Source organism: Cinclus cinclus, chromosome 9 (genome assembly GCF_963662255.1).
Source record: "Cinclus cinclus chromosome 9, bCinCin1.1, whole genome shotgun sequence".
NCBI classification, from domain to species: Eukaryota; Metazoa; Chordata; class Aves; order Passeriformes; family Cinclidae; genus Cinclus; species Cinclus cinclus.
This window is the reverse complement of record NC_085054.1, coordinates 10,748,619-10,769,081: the sequence shown is the minus strand read 5'-3', so window position 1 is coordinate 10,769,081 and position 20,463 is coordinate 10,748,619. Positions and strand designations below refer to the sequence as shown.

The following is a 20,463-nucleotide window of genomic DNA, read 5'->3' as shown; positions in this document are numbered from 1 at the left end:
GGATTATTGGTTCAATACTCATAAATTTAAAAATAATAGAAATCTTATAGGGTGCAATGATTTTATAAATGACCTTATATATTTCTGTGCACTATCAAAATTTGTAGAAAAGATATTAAATAAATATTTTATGCTTAGTCCACACAGAATTTTCAATTTGACTACACACCCATCCAGCACTGACTTAACTTTATTCGTTATATAGCAATTTAAGAGTATAACCAATATTTTTAAAAAGTATTTACATTATTACTTCAGTACATAGTTATTGTTAGCAACTCCGATATTAAAACACTATCTATTCTAGATTGAAAGAAAAATGCATATTAATTAAAATCAGGTATAGTTACTAAAAACATGCACATTGTCCTTCAAAGCACAGAATAGTTCAGGTTTAACCTGTATAACTAACAGGTTTTATCCTGTTAGTTATACTGCCCCAAAAGAAATTAGAACACAAAAAAAAAAAAAAAAAAAAAAAAAAAAAAAAAAAAAAAAAAAAAGAGAGAGAGAGAGAGAGACACTAATTACCCCATGCCCAGGTCCAGTGCACACGCAGTGCCCCTTATCCCCCTTATCCTGCCTCTTGCCAACCACCATGCCTGAGAGCCCCAGCAAAGGCATCAGTTCCCTGACGACAGCCGTGACATGGCCACTAAAACCTCTAACAGCTCTTGTTCCCTTCTCTGGCCAAGCATGGATTTCTTCAGAGGGAAAGGGATTAAAGCAGCTCTGTTATGCTCCCATGGGGTTATTTTGGTGACAGATCCCAGGTCAGCTATCCCAGCATGAGCAGTGTCTACAGGACCAGCTGTGGAGCCATCCTGCATCAGACTTGCCCAACAGAGAATAACACTGAAGATACTGAAAAATTTGACAAAAAGACAACATAGTTGAAATGTGGGGGCTTTTTGAATTCTAGAAAAACACCTCTGGCCAGGACAACATCAGCATTTCATTTCATCTTGATGGTGACAAATTGCTACTAATCTGTCATGAGGCAACATGTGATCTAGATGTCTAAATCACCTCATTGCTGAAGTGGCTGCCCTGTAATTTTAGCAACCATTACTTGTTAATCTTTATAAACTTCATAAAAAAAAAAGACAAAGACTACAATAATTACATAAAAAGGTTATCTTTATTCTTTTGGGTTGTTAGCAATGTAGTTATTTTTGGTAGAACAACTTCCTGCATGCAGTTCATCAATACACTATGAGCCAATAATTTCTATAAAAGCAGGAGCCCATCATACTCTAGTTCTTTTAAAAGAAATGCAAAGTGTTGCACTGCCCATTCCACAAGTTCACTACCCATCCTCATGAAGGAAGATTTTTGAATAACAAATTATATTTAAAGTGTTTCTATTGCAGTGTACACCAATAAGCAAAGCAGACAATGTGAGATTAACTTTGGGGAAAAAGCAATAGTCCCATGACAAAGATTACCCTGAAAATCAACAGACATCAAAAAAAGGCCTTCTAACTTGTTTCACATAAAAAGACCTACCTAAGGATCAGAAAAAAAATTGCACTGTCCACTGTTTTTTAAATTATTCCTTATTAAAAGTGTTTGAAGCAATTAGCAGAAATTTTCAATTACACATTGTATCTTAGGTTTCTGAAGAGTAAAGTGTCAAAGACAGAGAGCAATAAAAACTAATAGAAACAGGAAAATATGTGTAATTTCTTATAGTAAGTACAAAATGTTATAAAATAAAACTATTTTTAAAATAAAAAGCATGTATGTTAACATTTTCTTCTAGCCCATATTTTAAGCCATCTATTTGTCCTATATAGCCCAGTACCTTACTGCATATTTGCTGATTACAACACTCACACAAAATAAAACCTTTAATAGCAGCAAACTATTGCTTACTGGTATGAGGAATGATGGTCTTGTCAAACAGTTTTCCTTTTTACCACTCATATTTCTTCCCATGTTAAACTTTAACAGCTGTAGGATAATAGCAGCAAGCATGCATCAGTTAGAGCTTCCAATTAATTGAAGTATCACAGAATATATCATAATATCTATTGAAATGTTGTAAGCTAACTTACTTAGCTTAACTTACTCAGCTAACTTAACTTAGGGTACATATTTGACACATACACAGTAATTAGGTCATTGTTTCTTTGTTCAAAAAGGTACCACTGTGTAAAACAACTGATTAAATAACAGAGGGGATTTTACTTACATGTATAGTGTCAGCCTGAATGCAAAAAAGTTCATCTAAACCCCAGTGCAGGACAAAGCTGATTTTAGTACATCTTTTTGGTCGTCTCAGCTCTCTACAGCAGGTTATATTAAAGTGGAAACCTGACTGAATTGCCAAGCAGGTGTCAAAACCACCACTCTCATGTACATATTTTGCGTTTCTATGATCCATCATCCCCAAGTAGGGAAATTTAAATCTGAGGTATATATTAAGGTAGTATTTGTCCCCTAAGGTACTCTGCTATCAACTTATAGCTTTGATTATTTTTCTAAGTGGGATACACTTATGAGAAATAAGAAGTGTAGCAACAGACTTTGAAATAAAGTATGGAAGTTACTCAACAATATTACAGGGACAAAAAATACTTATAATTAAAAAATATTTATAATTTCTCATTGGCAGAATTTGGCATTTGTAGCTTTCCTGTGAAAAGAATTGATTGAATGTTTCAGGAATTATGAGCGATCTTGTAGATTGAAAGTAATTTTTTTTCATAGGTTCACAATTTTCCCAACAGGAGCTCTATGCAGAATCATTTATTTAAACCACTGTATCTGAAATGGACAGTACAATAAATTAAGAACTACTAAAAGGTAATAAATGTATTAAACTTAAAATACTAAGTTACCAACCTCTTTTCTGTGAGAATTATTCCCTTGTTTGATTTACTGATAAATTCTCTATCTGGACTTTGTTGTTTTTTTTATAGTTTGGTGCTTCTTTGATCTACATCCTGAGGTTTGATAAGCTGGAATGCTGGGATTTTTTTGCATTTAGAAGTGGCTTGAAGAGAACTATGTTCATGTTATGATGCCATAATTATGTATTCCTGACATTTGTGTTCCTCTGCACGTAAGAGTATTATTTAGTGTTTATGTAAATAAAAAGTATTTAGATTTTGTTTTCTCAGCACAGCAGAATGAATAAAGCAATATATTATTAAAGCAAACGAGATCATGAAAATGAACTGACACTCATGGAACACAGATAGGAGATGAAATGTACACAGTGGACACACTTATTCCACAAAAGTTCAGGCTTATTGGGACCCATTCAGGGTTCCTGTAGTCCAAGTAGAAATTTTGTGTCTCCTCTCAATTAGTAAGAGCTAATAATCAAAACTATTGCTCCACAAGTTTGTTTCCTGTTACAGACCAAGAGTTTACTAGTGAAGGATCATTGTCTTGGACAGGCACTGACTGCAGCAGTGGGTAAATATGTAAAAGCTTATAATTTTGGCATAATCCTCCAGTAAGAGTGCTACTGACAAAAACATCGCATTTTCAAGCTTGCAAACATTCATCATGGACAACCATTGTCTTTTACTTTTTGTTTCCTCTTCTGTCTTTTCCTTTGTCTTCCTTTTCTGATTTGTCATCTTCATATTTTTCTTTTTCTGGTTTTGTTACACTATCATAAGAAGGGGGAGCTGTGGTGGATGCAGACATACCCATTTTCTCTGGAGATGAGTTTTCACTCAGTTTACCAACAATCATATCTTTTTTGATAAGATGATCACCCCCATCTTTCTGATACATAAATGAAAGCTTCTTTACTGACTGTCTCAGAAGATGACGTCTGTAAGCACGCTGAATGATAGTGGCAGAAATTTCCTCCTGCTTTCTTTTCAATGTAGTTGTTATTGGTTCATAGGAGACTTTGGAAGGATTGGATGCCATAAACCGATCTTCCATCTGTATTCTGAGGGCGTCCATCTCCCCGCTTTCCCCCAAGACACGCTTTGTGAAAGCAAACAAGATGTCAAGGCAGTGAATTCTGTCACCGCTCACCACGGGTAGATCCATTGCAATAAGCTGGACTTTGTTTGGTTTTGGTATATTAAGAGGAGGTTCCAGAGAAGCTGCAAAATCAGACAGTTTGCTGTATTCTATGAATTGTGTTGCATCGGGATCATATTTTTCCCAAACCTCGTAGAACATCTCAAAGTCATCCTCACCCAAGGGTTCAGCGCTTTCTTCAGTAGCAACACTGAAGTTCTCCAAAATCACAGCAATGTACATGTTCACCACTACCAGAAAGGATATGATAATGTAGCTGACAAAGAAGAAAATCCCAACAGAAGGGTTGCCACAGTCACCTTTCACAGAGCTCCCCGGATGAGTTTTGTTAGGGTTACAGTCTGGCTCCCCACTGTTCAGAATTGGGTTGAGCAAATTATTCCAGCCAGCGGACGTGGTGATCTGAAACAGGCAGATCATGCTGTTGCCAAACGTTTCAAAGTTGAACATGTCATCAATCCCATCTTCCCTCTTGACATAGGCAAAGTTGGACATGCCAAATATGGCGTAGATGAACATGACCAGGAAGAGCAGCAGCCCAATGTTGAACAAAGCAGGAAGAGACATCATCAAAGCAAAAAGCAGAGTGCGGATTCCCTTAGCGCCTTTAATGAGGCGCAGGATTCGACCGATTCTGGCGAGACGTACAACTCTGAACAAAGTGGGTGACACAAAGTACTTTTCAATCACCTCAGCTAGAAACATACCTGTGAAATATCACAATAAATTAAGAGAGCAAGTTTTTAACACAGATTACATTTTCCACAAAAAAGTATAAACACCTCCCCCACCACCCCTAGTTATAGAATTAGTGGAAAATATAACTGGATTTATATTTTATCTGCTATGGATAATTTAAATTTTTTTCTTTCACTTCTAGAAAATAACCCCAAACCTAGAAGTATTACAACTGATAAAGAATTAATAATGAAGTTAGCACTGTCAAGTATACATTTCATTTCCTAAATAATCAAGAGAAATGAAAATTAAGTAACTCCTCTAATTTGCACAACTTGGTAGAGATAAAGCATTAAATACACATATAACTATATTTCATTTTGAACACAGTAACTTCTTACCTATTATTGAAAGAATAACAACCACAAAATCAAAAATATTCCAGCCAATGGTGAAGTAATAATAACGGAGTGAAAATATTTTGAAGACGCATTCACCAGTGAAAAGCACAACAAAGACCAAGTTAATCCAATATAAAATATTTTGCATCAGTTCAGTTTGGTCATCTGTTTCTATCATCATTGTGACCATGTTAAGACAGATTAGAACCATAACAGTGATGTCAAATAGTTGCTGTGTTACAATATCAAACATCAGACCTTGCAATTTGTTCTGAGGGGAGAAAAAAGAAAATGTCAATAGTATTTTTCTGTAATAAACATCTGCTTCCACCCTCCCATTTCATTCTTCCTTTCCCAAAATATACAACCAAGCAAAAGGCTCAAAAATCTAACAAAACCATTGTCCAGTAATTTATATTCCAGATCAAGATTTTCCCCTTAAAACCCAAAAATCCTATATTTCTTCACATTCTTTGATTCTCTGCTTCTTCAGGCATAAAAATATGAGAGATTTTTCCTGCAGAACAGATACATGTACATTTCAATTCAGAATAAAGGGATAATTTGAATAAGGCTAACACCATTTTAGAGTTAAATGCAAAATTTTGTTATAATTAATGTACTGCTGTGATTTCTCCCCAAATGAAGATGACATAAGAATAGGATTATTCTTACCACTGGTCGAGGTATAGGTTTTTGTGGTTTCTTGGATCCCAGCTTCTTCATTGCATTGTAGTATTTCTTTTGTTCTTCTGTCATAAAAATATCTTGACCTCCAAGGTAAATTAATAAAAGAAACCCCAAATCTGATTACAGCCAAGGCTTTACATCCATTAATTCACAGCATTGCAGAACATAGTTTTAATGAACCCTTTATTCATCCTTATACACTGTTACTAAAACATAACAATTATTTCAAAGATTGTTAAAATAGCTGACAAATCTTCAAGGAAAAATTTAAAAAATTACAGAACAAAGAAAATCCCCAGAATTTCTATCTCTTATTTTTAAAAAATACATACCTGATTAATTCAGTTAAATAAATAAAATTGAAAAAAATTGTAAAATACACATTTCATAGACACTTAAAAATCTAGCATCGCAAACTCCACATGGTAAATCAATCTACCAGAAATAAAAAAACTTCAAAGATACACTGTGATCAGATATGCCTTCAGGTAAAACATACAAGGAGAAAGAAATTACTGACTTTACTTTACAGGATGTGCATTTTACCATTTGAGTAAAGGTATCTCAGTTCAAATTATATATGAACAGTGTATATGAAGCTTGATCATCCCCCTACATTGTACCAAGATCAGAAGCATGGGTTTACTCTGGAGTTTCTTGTCTGAATAAAAGGATTTCTGGACTGGTGTAATACACACGTGGAAAACCCTTATCAGAAACACAATTTATACTGACATGTAACTACTTTTTATCCTTGCATGCATTTCTTTGTAATTAAATTTCAGGTATACATGACATCAAAACAGTGGCATTTGGAAATGCACTTCAGAGTCAGGGGTGATTCTGTGATTTTGACCCGCTGAATTTGTCAAATGTAGTGTCAATCTTATAGACAAAGTAACAATTCATCTGAATGAAGATGTGTTTAACTTTCAGTTGCGGCTATATACTCACATGAAGATTTAGAAGTCAAAAGAGACTGTCTTTAACAAACTCTCCTCATAAATCAAATATTCAACTAAAATTAACTTCCTGGAGAGTAAGAGTTTTAGAAGAAAAACAAGTTGACTTGATAGTTATGGTGGAAACGTGCTGTGACCGTTGGAAGATTTCACTCAGTAGTGAATGAAAATTTTTTTTAAAAGCCATAAAGTAAGTGGGATTGGATTGTGGATTTCTGCTGTTGTCTCACTGATGGAATGGCTCTCATGAGTGAACAAGCCATCCTTGTCTCAGTGTACTGTCCCTAGGGAGAATATAGGTGCCAAGGCAACATACCCTTCAGGACCAGTTAGGAAATCGACAGTAGAACATTGCCTCCCTCATGGAACTAATGTGATGAAAGTAGGATGCACACAGGAACCACAGAAAAGCACAGTTTAACTACACAGAGACAGTATATTGCAACGTGAGGTCTTATTCATATCCCAACATGACCAAATGCCAGTGATAGGAAAAAAGAATGGACAAGAAAAATACTGCTGGGTAGCCATGAACTGTGTGATCTGCACATTTCTATGAATACAAATGCACCTATTAAAAGTCAGACAACTAATGCTTGCTAATTTGCCACATAAAACTGAAGATTACCATATAGATAGAATTTTACACAGTCTAATTGTATGTAAAGTATTCTGCTTACTTGGTGATTTAAAATAGCTCCAAATGTACAAGAGGTGTACACCACACTGCCAGAAAAAGCCCTTTAGCAGGAACCCTTATCTGCCTTCTGAGTCATGATGATTCCAGTGGACAGTGTCAGCCAAATGAACTTAATAAAATTTATAATTACCTCATTACTGAGTAAAGTCACCTTGTTACATATTGACTGCCAAAAATGCCAATAACATGTATATAACCTTATATATATATAACCTTAGTCTTGCTCTCCAAGAATGAGAAATTGATCCACCTTCCTGCTAACTACTGGATGCCCCTGAAGTTTACTCCAAGGAATGTGCAAATATTTTGAAGGATGATGATTCCACCATTGATGGTTTAAATAGCAAGTACAATTAAATTTGCCATCATAGCCTACATTTTCATCTATGTAAATGTCCCTAGAGTTCTTGACACAATCCTGTGTTCATTTAAATAATAAAAACAGCTTAAGTTGAAAAGAAAACCTACATATTTTCAAATGACACCTATTTTCATTTTATTTTTCTTATAAATTCACTAACTCAAGACAATTTCCCAACCCTCTCTAATCTTACAATACAGAGCAGTATTTTCAGCATTCAACCTGTCTGTATTAGACTCTGTAATGGAGGCCTTCACAATACCACTATATGTTATCTCCTTTAAAATTTATGGTTTTGTATATTCTCTTCTTTCCTGCCTTTTATTTGCTTAAGTCATCTGCACTTTCACATTGCTTAGTCACAGCACTGTAAAGTTAAGAAAAACAAAGATGTAACTTTCTGATGGACAGCATATCCCTGGCTATACAGGGGTGTGGAGAACACTCAATCAGGCTAAGATGAAATAACTTCAAATGCCTTAAAAAGAAAAGACTGTTATTTAATTATTTTGAACAAACAAAAATCTTAAAACCTGATTTCTTTTTTCTATTACTATAAGAAATTTTGAACACTATTACTTATCATTGCATGCATTTACTGAATGCTTAATAACAATGAAGTATTGTGAAAATGAAACATGTGGTACTTATCTTCTTTTTTTGTTGGTTGAAGTTATCTATGATGACACCAATGAATAAGTTTAGGGTGAAAAATGATCCAAAGACGATAAAGGCCACAAAGTAAAGGTACATGTACAGGTTGTCTTCATACTTGGGTTGTTTCTCTGCCTATGTAACATAAGAAAACAGGAAAGCATCACAAACAACAGTTTAGACAAATGAAAGATTCCCAAGCAGGAGGAGAAATTGCATCCAGATGGACGGGGTAAACCCAGCGTTTTTGGAGCACACACTGCACTTGCCTCATATTTGAACTTGAAAATCTATATAATATACAGTTCTGTAATTGCCCACACTGCAGAACTTGCCATTCCTTCCCTCTCTGTCTGTTCTCTTTGATGAGATTTGACATTTCTGTAGGTCCTACTAAATTTCGCAGAAATGTGCAAATCTCAAAAGCAACTCAGTCCTATAGACTATATGCAAATCAAGAGCAGGATTGAGGAGAGATGCAAACAAATACCAAGATCAAAAGAAAAATAGGCAAAATGTAACAAATAATGTTTGCAAGATCAGAGGCTGCAGCTCTGGATTAACTTTTCCAGTGATGCCTCTTGACTACTTGGGTTATTTTTGAAGACAAAGGAAAAACTTTTTTCCTAATCTGGATAATTTCAGACATAAATTAGTAGAAAACCAGATCTTATTAGTTTGGACTTTTACAGAAGAGTTACTAGATTAGTAATAATTTATGTTGCTTACAGCTATAATTTTTTTTTACCTGATAAAAGTATAAACATTCTTTGTGCATAGATTGTAGAAAATTCATCAGGGCTTTACACTTAACTTTTTATATTTTAGCTCATTTCAACTGCCATTCAAGGAGCATTATATCAGTCTCAGATTTGTTTTCCCTCAGTAAATTTTATTTTTACTCAGTAGATTTTATATTGCACTCACTTCTGTAGAATCAACTGCAGCGTACATAATCTCCATCCATCCTTTAAATGTTGCCTAAAAACAAAATTTGTTAATATTTTCTATCAAAACTCCAGTTCTGATAACATTCTAAAAAATACAGTGTCTTCTGCAATGTATTTCTGTTCATAAAGAGAACACTAAAAGTCTGGTGCGTTACAAGTGAAGCATTCACAGGAAGTTCTTTACTGTAGAATATTTCCCCCCAGTTCTTAAAAGACACTGAATATATTCCAATCTTCATGGAAATTCATATGCACTCTGTGAGATGAGTTGCAGTCAATATCATCATACCAGAGAGACAGTAATTTATCTCCCAGGGAAATGGGATGTGCTGGTTGCCATCTGTAAAGCAGCACCTTAACAGGAAAGGCACTGTGCTATTTGGCATCCCAGTAAAGCCAAGTCCCTGATGTCAGGATACAGGGAACCTACATGAGCAGCTAGTCCACCTGCACAGGGATGGTGTGGGTCACTCCAGTGGAAACAAGGAGCTCCAAGAAGAGACTGAGTGAAGCTGCCCAGGGACTCAGTAGCTCATCTGTCCTCCAAGTGTGTGCCACGGTGTCCACAGTGTGCCATGGTGTCCATGGGGGCCAGTGACCACACACAGCTCTGTGCACCCTCCAGAGCCAGCACCCAGCCTGGATCCACTGCTTCTCCTCCAGGACCCCCCTGCACACCCCAGCTCTCTGGCCCCCCTGTAATTCCATTATTGATGGAACCATTCTGAACTGCCCCGTTCCTCTGCCCCGAGTGCAGCACGCGCTGCTGATACCAGCTCTTCTCAAACACTGCTTGGTTTTCCTCAAGGTGTTATAATAAGGCTTTCGGTTCTAACTGTCTGACTACCAAAAAACTGGAGGACTTTTCCAGGGGAAAAAAAAAAAAAAAAATCAGTCTACATCTATTGGCATTGTTCAGACAGAATACAGAAATAGTCCTAGAAGAAACTCTAAAAGGTAAGTAGTCCCAAGAAATCTTATGAAAATAACAGAACCATAGAATGGTTTGTATTGGAAGTGACTTTTAGAAATTACCTAGTTCAAACCCTCTTCCACGGGCAGGGATATCTTTCACTACATCAAATTTTCCAATGATGGGCCATCCACATTCTCTGGGCAACATGAATGTCTCAATGGATTATCATTAAAAAAATAAGTAAATCTTCCTCATATAAATCTACCTTCTTTCAGTTAAAAAAAAAAGTATATCTTGTCACTACAGGCCCTGTAGTGAAAAGAAAAATTTTCCCTCACTCTTTCTGATAACATTAAAAGGACACCATAAGGTTTCTCTGGAGCCTTCTCTTCTCCAGGCTGAATAACCCCAACTCTCTCAGCCTTTCTTCTAAGGAAAGTCATTCCAGTCCTCTGATCTTTTTCTTGACTGCCTTCTGGACCTCTAAGAGGTCTACATCTTCTTGTTCTGGTGAGGTCTCATGAGAATGGAGTGTATAGGGAGAATCACCTCTCTGTCTGTTGGCCACACTTCTTGGCCAGCCCAGGGTACGATTGACTTTGCAGTCAAATCCTGTGCAACCACATGGAAGCACACATTGCCAGCTCATGTCAAACTTTTTTCCCCAAGACCACCTCTGTGGGGCTGACCTCAATCCATTCATTCTCCAGTCTGTACTGACACTGGGGATTGCCCTGAACCAGGTGCAGGACCTTGCACGTGGCCTTGAATTGCCTGAGGTTCATGGAGTTCAACCTTCAGCTGGCTGAGGTCCCTCAGGCTGGCATCTCCTCTAAGCCTATCACAAAGCTCAGCTTGGGTTATCTGCAAACTGCCTAGGGTGCTCTCAATTCCATTATCAATGTCACTGATGGAGCTATCAGACAGTACTGGTCCTAGAGCAAATCTTTGAGAGCACCACTTGGTACTGGTTTCCTCTTGGACACTAAGCCACTGACTGCAAGTCTTTTGACACAGGCATCCAACCAATTCCTTATTCTTCTAGAGGGCCTACATCGAACTTACTCTGGTGAGCTGTGATACTGAGGGCATGAAATGTGTGAATGACATGTTCTCTGCAATAATTACATAGGTGAAGTGTAGGTTGAAGACACGCTACAAGTGCTAAAAGCAGTGCCACTCTCTAAGCTGGTAATTTATGCAGTTCCCTAGTGCTGTTCAATAATAGCTGCTGTTACCCCCTAAAGCAATCAGACGGTAGCCTGCTAGTACAACTGAACTACTGAACACTACCAGTTGGAAATTTTAAAAGACAGAATAATTACCAATTGCTTACAAGTAGTAATTTCCCAGAAGCAGGTTTTTAAATTAACCCGATTATATGTTTGTCTCACTGCCAGTTTACAGACACTTTCTCTAATAAAGGGTCATGCCTAGAAATCTAGCACTCTCTTCTTGTTTGAAGATCAGATAAGTCCTATAATGTATCTATGACAGCCATGGTAAAAATATTAGTCAATATGCCTTAACAGATAAAGAAAATAAAAGAAAATGAAACCTAGTTGCAGTTTTTAACCAAATATTTTAACTACATACTGAATTTCCCTAGCACTTGAAAAGGTACTAGCAGTTGGGTGCCAAGCAACTTTATATCCATCAGGTAAATATTAGATATTCCTCTTCTTCCAAAATGGCCAGAGAATGTATCATATTTTTACCATAAGCAACATTAATTAACACCATAGAACAAAATTATAAAGTTAAATCCATATCAGTTTATTTATTTAAAAATAACATTGAAAATTATGGAATTAAATGACACTGTAACTAAAAGCTGGAAAATTTATGCACTTACCACTTGAAGCAGAGAAAGATAACCAATTGCAACATTATCAAAGTTTACTTTCACATTTTTCCACCGAACACCTCCAGTAGTCCTGTTAATATCTTCACACATACTTTTATTACTGACTTGCTCTGGTGTGAACATCTCATCATTTGTGGTGTTCACACAGTAATAGAATTTGCCAGCAAACAAATTTACTCCCATAATGCTGAAAATTAGCCAGAATGTAAGGCAAACCAGAAGTACGTTCATAATGGACGGGATTGCTCCAGTAAGAGCATTCACAACCACCTAGTCAATAAACACAGAAAAAAAATTAAAAAACAACACAAGAGTTATATTAAAATAGAAAATTAAAATTAAAAAATAAAACATTACAGTACACTGAAGTAATACAAATAGAAAAGGAGTAATGCATGTCACATAACCAGACATGCTACTGTCGGCCTTGCTAACAGACACGCAATTTGTGTTATTCCATGATTTTATAATTTGGAATGTTTTTAAGGATTTGTTTTACACATTATTTCCTTTTTTTTTTTTCCTTACCCTCATGCCTTCAAAGCGCGACAAAGCTCTTAGAGGTCTCAAAGCTCTTAATGTTCGGAGGGATTTAATTGCACCAAATTCTGAGAAACCAAGGGCAGTAGCTACTAAGCTAACCAACGAGACCTAGAGGAAACAAAAAAAAAAACAACACAACAGAAGTGCTTTTCTTTTTTAAGTAGCTTCAAAATAAAAATGCCTTGAGTGGTAAAATTTTGATCTGGATATTGAGAAAAAATTTCACAAGGTCCCCAGTCTTTCAGTGAAAATAAATTTAAAAAGAAGGGGGAAAAAATGAAGAAAAAAGGAAATTAAATATTCTAATATTGCATGCAAATTTCACAACAGTTTGAACAAAAACATACCATAATACCATCTGTGGATATGTGTGTATGTTCATTCACATTTTTTTTAAAAATTAATAATTTCCTCTGGCTCTGTGTGTTTGATTGTGGTTTGGACAGCCTGAGATACCAGCTATCAACTGACTTCCACATATAGAAATGCTAAATATTACATTAGAAAATTAGAACATTAAAAATGTGTATTGCAAAAAAAGCAGGGGAACTATTACAAAAACCCTGCAATAATGCACATGAGACAGAATCCCAACCTCAGCTTCATTTCAACTTTCTGTTCTTGCAACTACCAAATAGGATAATTGCAGAAAAGCATATTATCATAAGGTGGAAAAATCTTACATCGGATTTTTTAATTGTTTGTATTTTTGACAATTAATGTGCCTTGAGAGCTCCTCTTTTAACTTTATTACTTTATTGTAAGAAAGGGTTTAATCCACAAGAATTTTTGAGACCTTCAGTGCAGCTGGATTAACAGCTCAAAAGTTGATTTTCCAGCTGTTTTCCAGTGAAAGTTGATGACTTGTGTCCTCACTGAGCCTCCCACTCCAGATGGCTGTCTCCTGTTGTGTTTACACATGAGGAAGTCTTCTGCAGATTTCTTTCCTCTAAGGGTAGCTCAGACAAGCTGACAAATACTACACAATCCCATCTTTGCACTTTTCTGTGATACCATTTGTACTTGCACATGGAAAGCTGACCAAAACGAGCATTTTTATTTGTTTCAGGGCTTATTATCAGTTTCTGGTATAACTGTAAAGTTCACAATGGGTAAAAACTCTTCTGCCTGTATACTGTAAGTTCTTTTCCAAACAGATAACAGCTGGACAATTAAGGCTGATAGGCACAGAACAGTTAGCCTAAAAATATTCTTTAAAATGTCTCACAGTGATAATTTAACTTGACTGGTACTGGTATGGCAAATTTGTACAATGTTTATCTTGATAAAGGCATAGGACAGAAAGATAAAACAAAGATCTATTTAAGCAGTTCAGGGCAGCTAAACCAGCAGGCAAAATGGCAGCAGGCAGAGGGGAAAAAAAAAAATCCCTGTTACAGGTTGAAAGCAACAAGAAGTCTGGCAATAATGTCAGAAAAAGTTAAGCAGACCACCACAGCTTTAGGGGTGGGAAGGAGTGGGTTTACAATACAGGAGGTCAAACACTAGGAATGGATTGCTAAGTAAGGCATTCTCCATTCAAAACAGAGTATTAGCCTGAGCTGTCTAACCTCACCTTGAGCTTAAGCTAATGGAAAACCTCCAATGGTGTCCCCCAGCATGAACTGTTATATAATCTGCCACTACAGGGCCACAAAATGCAGACACTCTAAACGAAAGATTAAGATGGCTACATGAAAGCACTGAAATCACTGAAAAAAACGAAGAATTCGTACCTACCTACATGAATGTATGGTATGCCTAATCAGAAGAATTGATCTTAAAACTCAAGTCAAGATTAACCTTTCCCAATACATGCTTGTATGGCGACACTAATTCTGAATACTCCTTAAATAGTAATAGATTTATTTAATTAATTTTATTTCCTTTTTACCAATGAATATTGCAATGGAAAAAAATTCCAAATATAAGTATCACAAGGTTCAGGAAACATACTGTCTGGTTATTCAAAATATGAAAAGAGTCTAAAACATAGCATCAACAATTTTTGCAAAGTGACAAAATCTATCCAGATAATTGCCACTGATTTCCCATTAATTATAAAATTTTCATAATTTTTCACTTAAGTTATAATAAAGAAAAGTCAGAATGCTATAGTATCCACAAAGAAAGCAAATATACAAAAATTAAATATTCAGCCTTACTCAAGACAGTCCTAACTTTTTTTTTCTTTCATGTGCTGAGGTTATCTTGTTTTGGAAAATTTGATTTTAGGGAAGGACCCTTATACTTGCTAAGTTCTTACAGATCAGTACATCTATTCTGGGAATATGCTGACTTTATACTTGGTGTAAGTATAAAGCGAGAGTTCACAACAGAAAAAATGGAGAGGCCATGAAAGTAAAAAGCAGGAAACTGCATGTATCCCATAAAAGACCTATCACATGTTTTCTCATGTAACTGAGCTAGTCCATTTGCTGAGAATGGGAATTCACTGAAAAGAGAAGCACAGTTAAATGAAGAAGACAAATAACAAACACCACTTGTGCCTTTCCCTCCAAAAAAGCTACTTTTAAAAGAGTATTAGGTAAGTTTCAATTCTTCTAGTAGGGGACAAAATTTCTGTCCAAGATTCCAGATACCATCCAATCAAGAGAGTTTACTTCTGTCCATTTGTTAAATTTCCACTCCAACATCTTTGCAAAAAGAAAGAGCTCCTTTAAATGAACGTATCATGAATGTCATCAATTTCATTTCTTTGGAGTGCAGTATCAACACTAGTTTTTAATGTTATTGCTGAAAAAATATTCTCCCCTACAGTGCTTTTTCAGTGCCCTCATTAAAACCATAACCAAATGCTATACCCCATGTGCTCACTTAAATTTCCCTTTCTTTTATTGTGTCTACATCCTCCTCCCTCTCTGTTGCCACATCCAGCAGACTGAAGTCAAATCAGTAAACAGTGCCCCCTCACCAGCTGGGACCCCACACAGAACACATGGTGCCAATGACAACACTGGGGCAGATTTAGCTACACGCTGCATAATTGCAGCAGGATCTTATTCACCAGTATGTAATTTTCTGTTCCTTTAAACCAAATTTATATTATTCACTGCATATACCTCTATCAGATTGAAGTTACATAAAACAGCCTGCCTAAACAACAGAGACAGACTACTTAGAAAGCATAGTACCTACATCGACAATCAGGAAGTCCAGCCAGCACCAAGCATTAGTGAAGTAAGTCTGAAAACCATAGGCAACCCATTTTAGCACCATTTCCAGAATAAACACGTAAGTAAAGATTTTATCAGCATAGTCCAGCAGGGTTTTTATAGTCTTGCGCTGTTCAATATATATATCTTCAAAAGCCTGTAAAGAAGGGGTTGCATATAGTCAGAAACTGAAAAGTGTTTGAAAATTAGAAATTAAGCCAGAACTAAATGAAAACAGCCAAGTAAAATAACTTTCAACTCCAGATGCCTTACCTTGAAAAACCAAAATAACAGAAATTACAGTTACAATTCTTTCTGCATTTTAGATTTGATTATTGTCTGAAAATGGAATTACAAATAAAGTCTGAGGTTGCCAAAATGATTTTTAGAAATTTCAATAATAGTCGACACAGAATTATAATTTTTCACCCTGAAAAGCCCAGCCAGGTTCCATCAGAAGGCAGCCCCGTTATTACGTTAATGTCAATTAATGAAAGAGACCAGGTATTATGCAGATGATCTCCAGTGAATTTCAGTTGTAGGTGCTGATGCAAAGTTTTAGAAGTGGGAGGCTGTAGATGCAGCCACCATGAGAAGAGATCAGGGGACTGCTTTGTGCCAGCCCCACCACTGAGCCCACACAGGAAACAGCCAAGCATATCAATGAAGCTGATGGTGCTCCTGGGAAAGCATATTTAACAAAGGGCAAAACACTGCAGGGCAGTATGAGCACTGAAGGAAAAAGTGAGAGAAACTACCCTGCACACGCCAAGGTCAGAGAAGAAGGGAAGAATGTGGTACTTTAGGCGCTGGAGCAGAGACCAAGACAATACACAGTGAATCCTGTGTCAATTGGCAACCAAAATGAACCCAAATATGTGAAGAATTAAATGTTACTAAGAATAGTATAAAGAAATTCAGGAATTCCTATGCAATAGTCCAGAAATACTGCAACTAAAACCACAGCAAAAATTAACTAAGAACATGATGAATTCAGTATCTGCTTTTGGGAACAATTTTCATTTGAAATAGAATAATTGTTTCATGCACATATTCTTTTTCATGATTTCAAAAATTTCTTAAAGAAGACTTTTAGTGTAATCCTTTTCATAAACACACACATCACCTTACATTCATCAAAATTTTAATTTAATGCATATTAAATGTAATACCCAAAATATTCTGGGGACTCAGTTCCAAGTTCTGTTCAAAGACAACTTTGTGTTTTAGTCCTAATGAATACACGTCTTATAATACGAACTTTGATAAAACATTTTTATAGGTACTGTTTCTATGAGTGCAAGCTCTACTTACCAGAGCACCACTGCTGAGAAGAATCATGAAGACAATGAATGATTCAAACCAGTTGTGCTCTACTATCTTGTAACAGGTTTTTCGAAGGTTCCACCAGATTCTTCCTATTGTGCTCTCCCTATTGCCTTTGCAGCATTTAAACTTCTGTACACAGCCTAACAGCACAAAAATTAAGAAACTGTTACTTGGTAGAATTTTCACTATCCTGAAAAATCGAATCATTCTTAGCTAGCTCCTGTTCCATGAAGTTCAAGCTACTTCATGCTACTTATGCTACTTATCTTTTCAATTTTATACTTTGGATGCAGGAAAACTTGAGTGTACACAATTTTTTCTCTACCCTGATGCCACATGAAGCTTATAGTAAAGAACAGTCATCTAATTGAGCTAATTTTCATTTACAAACACATTTAAAAACATGTATTATTCAGTTTATATACAGACAATTAAAGAACATAGGCAAATTGTCAGGGAGTAGAAACAAAGAACATACGTAGCAACTTTCACATGAACTTGTTTGAGAATACAGAAGCTTATTTTAAAAGAATTTTTGCCTTTAAGAAAAAGTTCAAATAAATCAGACATAAATAATATTTTTATTATACTGAGGACTAATGCTCAGTACAATAAATGCTGATGTTCCAAGAGCAGATGAGGGACACCCCTTTACATAAATGTTTTAACAGGAGATTATGAGAGCTTTTCCAATGTGATACAGGTTTGTGGCAATTGTCCACAGAAATTTGCCTCACATTGGAGAGCTCCCTATTTTATTATGAGGCCTTAAGGCATTGTAAGCAATGAAGCTCAGTATCTGCCTACCCAAAAGTAGCCTCCTTAATTCTTTAAAAGTTATTAATCACACAGAAACAAAACCAAGTTGACATTACTTTAATGGGTCCCAGAGGCATTCTGGTTTTCCTGATAATTTGTAACATATGAACTTATATCATTAAGTTCATATGTTACAAGTAAGTTTCACTGTATTTCATCATCTCAGCTACCACTGTGAAGAACATGAACTACCTTACCTTCAACCACTCAAAATGTTTACATTATGAAAAAAATGAATGCTATGGCCAAAAATGAATTGGTATCCCATAACACAAGGATAAGGAAGAATTGTAATATATTGTCAAATTATTTGAGAAAGGTACATTTGTCTGTTGAATTTTTTAAATTAAGAGCTTGATATAGTCAATACAGCCCCACACTGACAAACATAAATACCAGTAAAACAATACTTCAAAAGACAAAAGTCCTAGCCTAAATCAAAGATGTCTGCAAAACAGCAAAATAAAAATAACTGACAGAATAGGAGAGTTAATCCTGGACCATATTTTTTTTCTGAGTTATTTTATTCATGATTTAAAAGGAAATTAAGTTCTGTAAGATCACAAAAAACCCAGAAATTCTTTCCTACATAGTAAATTTCAGTAGTCCCCTGGAAGATATAGCTATACAGAACTAAAATTAATCAAAACATTTAAGGACATGTAAGTATGCTGCTACAACTTCTTTACTTAAATAGATACATAGGATCTCATCCACCTGTTTTAACCCAGAGTATATTTCTACATCCTCTCCCTCCATTAATGGTGTAATGTCAGCAAAATAAGTTTATTGTTTGAGTCAAACTTTCCATTGAATGAAGTGGATGTTCTGAATCACCCACTGGATTGCCTTCAAGCACTAGGAAGTGACCATGAATAATCACATGGCTCCATTTGAAATTGCTCAGTGAAGTGAGCCTTGTGTAGGGTTTGATCTCGCACGTTTCACTACTGACCAAGGAACTGAAACCAAGAGAATGGCTGTCTGCTAAGTTTATAGAACTGTGCCTGGCCATTCTTTTAAAATACTATAAATGATACATTCACACATAGTACTTCATAGATGTCAGTATTGCTATCTACAACAGGCAAAATTAATCTTACCCTAATACCTGATGAACTAAGATCCAGGAACGCTGTAGCAAACAGCTTCCTTGAACTTCCAGTGTTTGTTGTCAACAAGCAAAATGTAATTGCTAGGCCGAAATTTTATTTCCATACCTTCTGTAAAGCATGGCTGTAGTTCTGATGCTTTTTCTGGTTCAGTTTCACTTTTCTCTTCTCCGAAGACAGCTAGATTAACTGTACTTCCTTCTGATGAGCTGGAAAAATCTAGCTTCTGAAAATAAAATTCAATTATTTTTTTACTTTATTAATATTTATATTTTCAGAAGTGTAACAAACTAAGCATGCAACACTATGTGCCAGTAATAAGAACAACAATATTTTTCACCAGAAATACAAAGAAAACACCCACATGTAGCAGTCAATGCTGTTGAAATGTGCATAAATCATTCACTTTCTATCTACAGATTGCAGAGCATATCATGGAATCTTTCATGGAATTTCAGAATTTCTAGAAAGTTAACTGTTAACAAGTTGATTTGCTGTTACATATTCTATTTATTTTACATTCTACTATTACTTTCTTATACATTTCAACTGGCATTAATTTGCATTCTTTTTTGCCAATGCACATATGTAGTACATTGTGCATTCTGAAACTACCCATTACTCTGGTACACATACCTGTACAGTCAACACCCAGAAAGAATTTTTTGTTTTTTTGAAAATAATTAATATTACATAAGTCACATTATTAAAATTATCCCCAAGCATAAAAACAAACACACACACACACAAAACTTCCCATCCAATACAAGAACAAGCCTTAATATATTATTTTGTAATCTGCCTGTGTATTGCAGAGATCTGGAGATTTTAAGGGAAGATGTGGTGTCCTGTACATTTCAGTTAAGTATGAGTACCAAACTAAATCAGAGTAGTTTTGGTCACAGCATTCTCTGACATTTTACAATGTTATTATAAAGAAGTACATAACATCAGTAATGAAGTCACACAAGTAAGTGTCTGCAGGGAATGATGTAAGCACGTCTCAAAAAAAAAAACTTGGTTGTGTCAAATCAACACCACTTCTACTAATTTAGTTTTTTATAATTAAGAGATATTAAGAGATAAATGAAGAAAAGTTACTATCCAATCAAGCTGTATTTAGACCTCAATTGTAAAATGTGAAAGGACAAGATTATTTTTGGTATTAAACAATTTTTTATGTTTGTGAAAGAAGACAGACAATATGAAAACAATAAAAAAAACTCAGTATCCTGCATTAACTTTTTAACAGAAATGGTTTTATTACGTTGCCTACTTCGCTATTACT

The 20,463-nt window shown here is 35.6% G+C and overlaps 1 protein-coding gene across 16 annotated transcripts in view; it reads right to left on the bottom strand.

Moving 5' to 3' along the window:
- Positions 1 to 3,540: 3,540 nt before the first annotated feature.
- The window catches only part of LOC134047426 (sodium channel protein type 2 subunit alpha-like), a 43,402-nt gene continuing 26,479 nt past the window's right edge, over positions 3,541 to 20,463 (bottom strand). For 10 of the 16 annotated variants that reach the window (XM_062498549.1, XM_062498556.1, XM_062498552.1 and 7 more), the window contains 10 exons: positions 19,284 to 19,401; positions 17,230 to 17,384; positions 15,899 to 16,072; positions 12,725 to 12,847; positions 12,185 to 12,466; positions 9,391 to 9,444; positions 8,461 to 8,598; positions 5,772 to 5,876; positions 5,097 to 5,367; positions 3,541 to 4,724 (listed from right to left, as the gene is read on the bottom strand). In XM_062498549.1, coding sequence (XP_062354533.1) covers positions 3,541 to 4,724; positions 5,097 to 5,367; positions 5,772 to 5,876; positions 8,461 to 8,598; positions 9,391 to 9,444; positions 12,185 to 12,466; positions 12,725 to 12,847; positions 15,899 to 16,072; positions 17,230 to 17,384; positions 19,284 to 19,401 — 2,604 coding nt within the window. Of the gene's footprint in view, positions 4,725 to 5,096; positions 5,368 to 5,771; positions 5,877 to 8,460; positions 8,599 to 9,386; positions 9,445 to 12,184; positions 12,467 to 12,724; positions 12,848 to 15,898; positions 16,073 to 17,229; positions 17,385 to 19,283; positions 19,402 to 20,463 lie in introns of all 16 variants that reach the window. The other 6 variants (XM_062498550.1, XM_062498558.1, XM_062498562.1 and 3 more) reach the window with 1 other exon arrangement.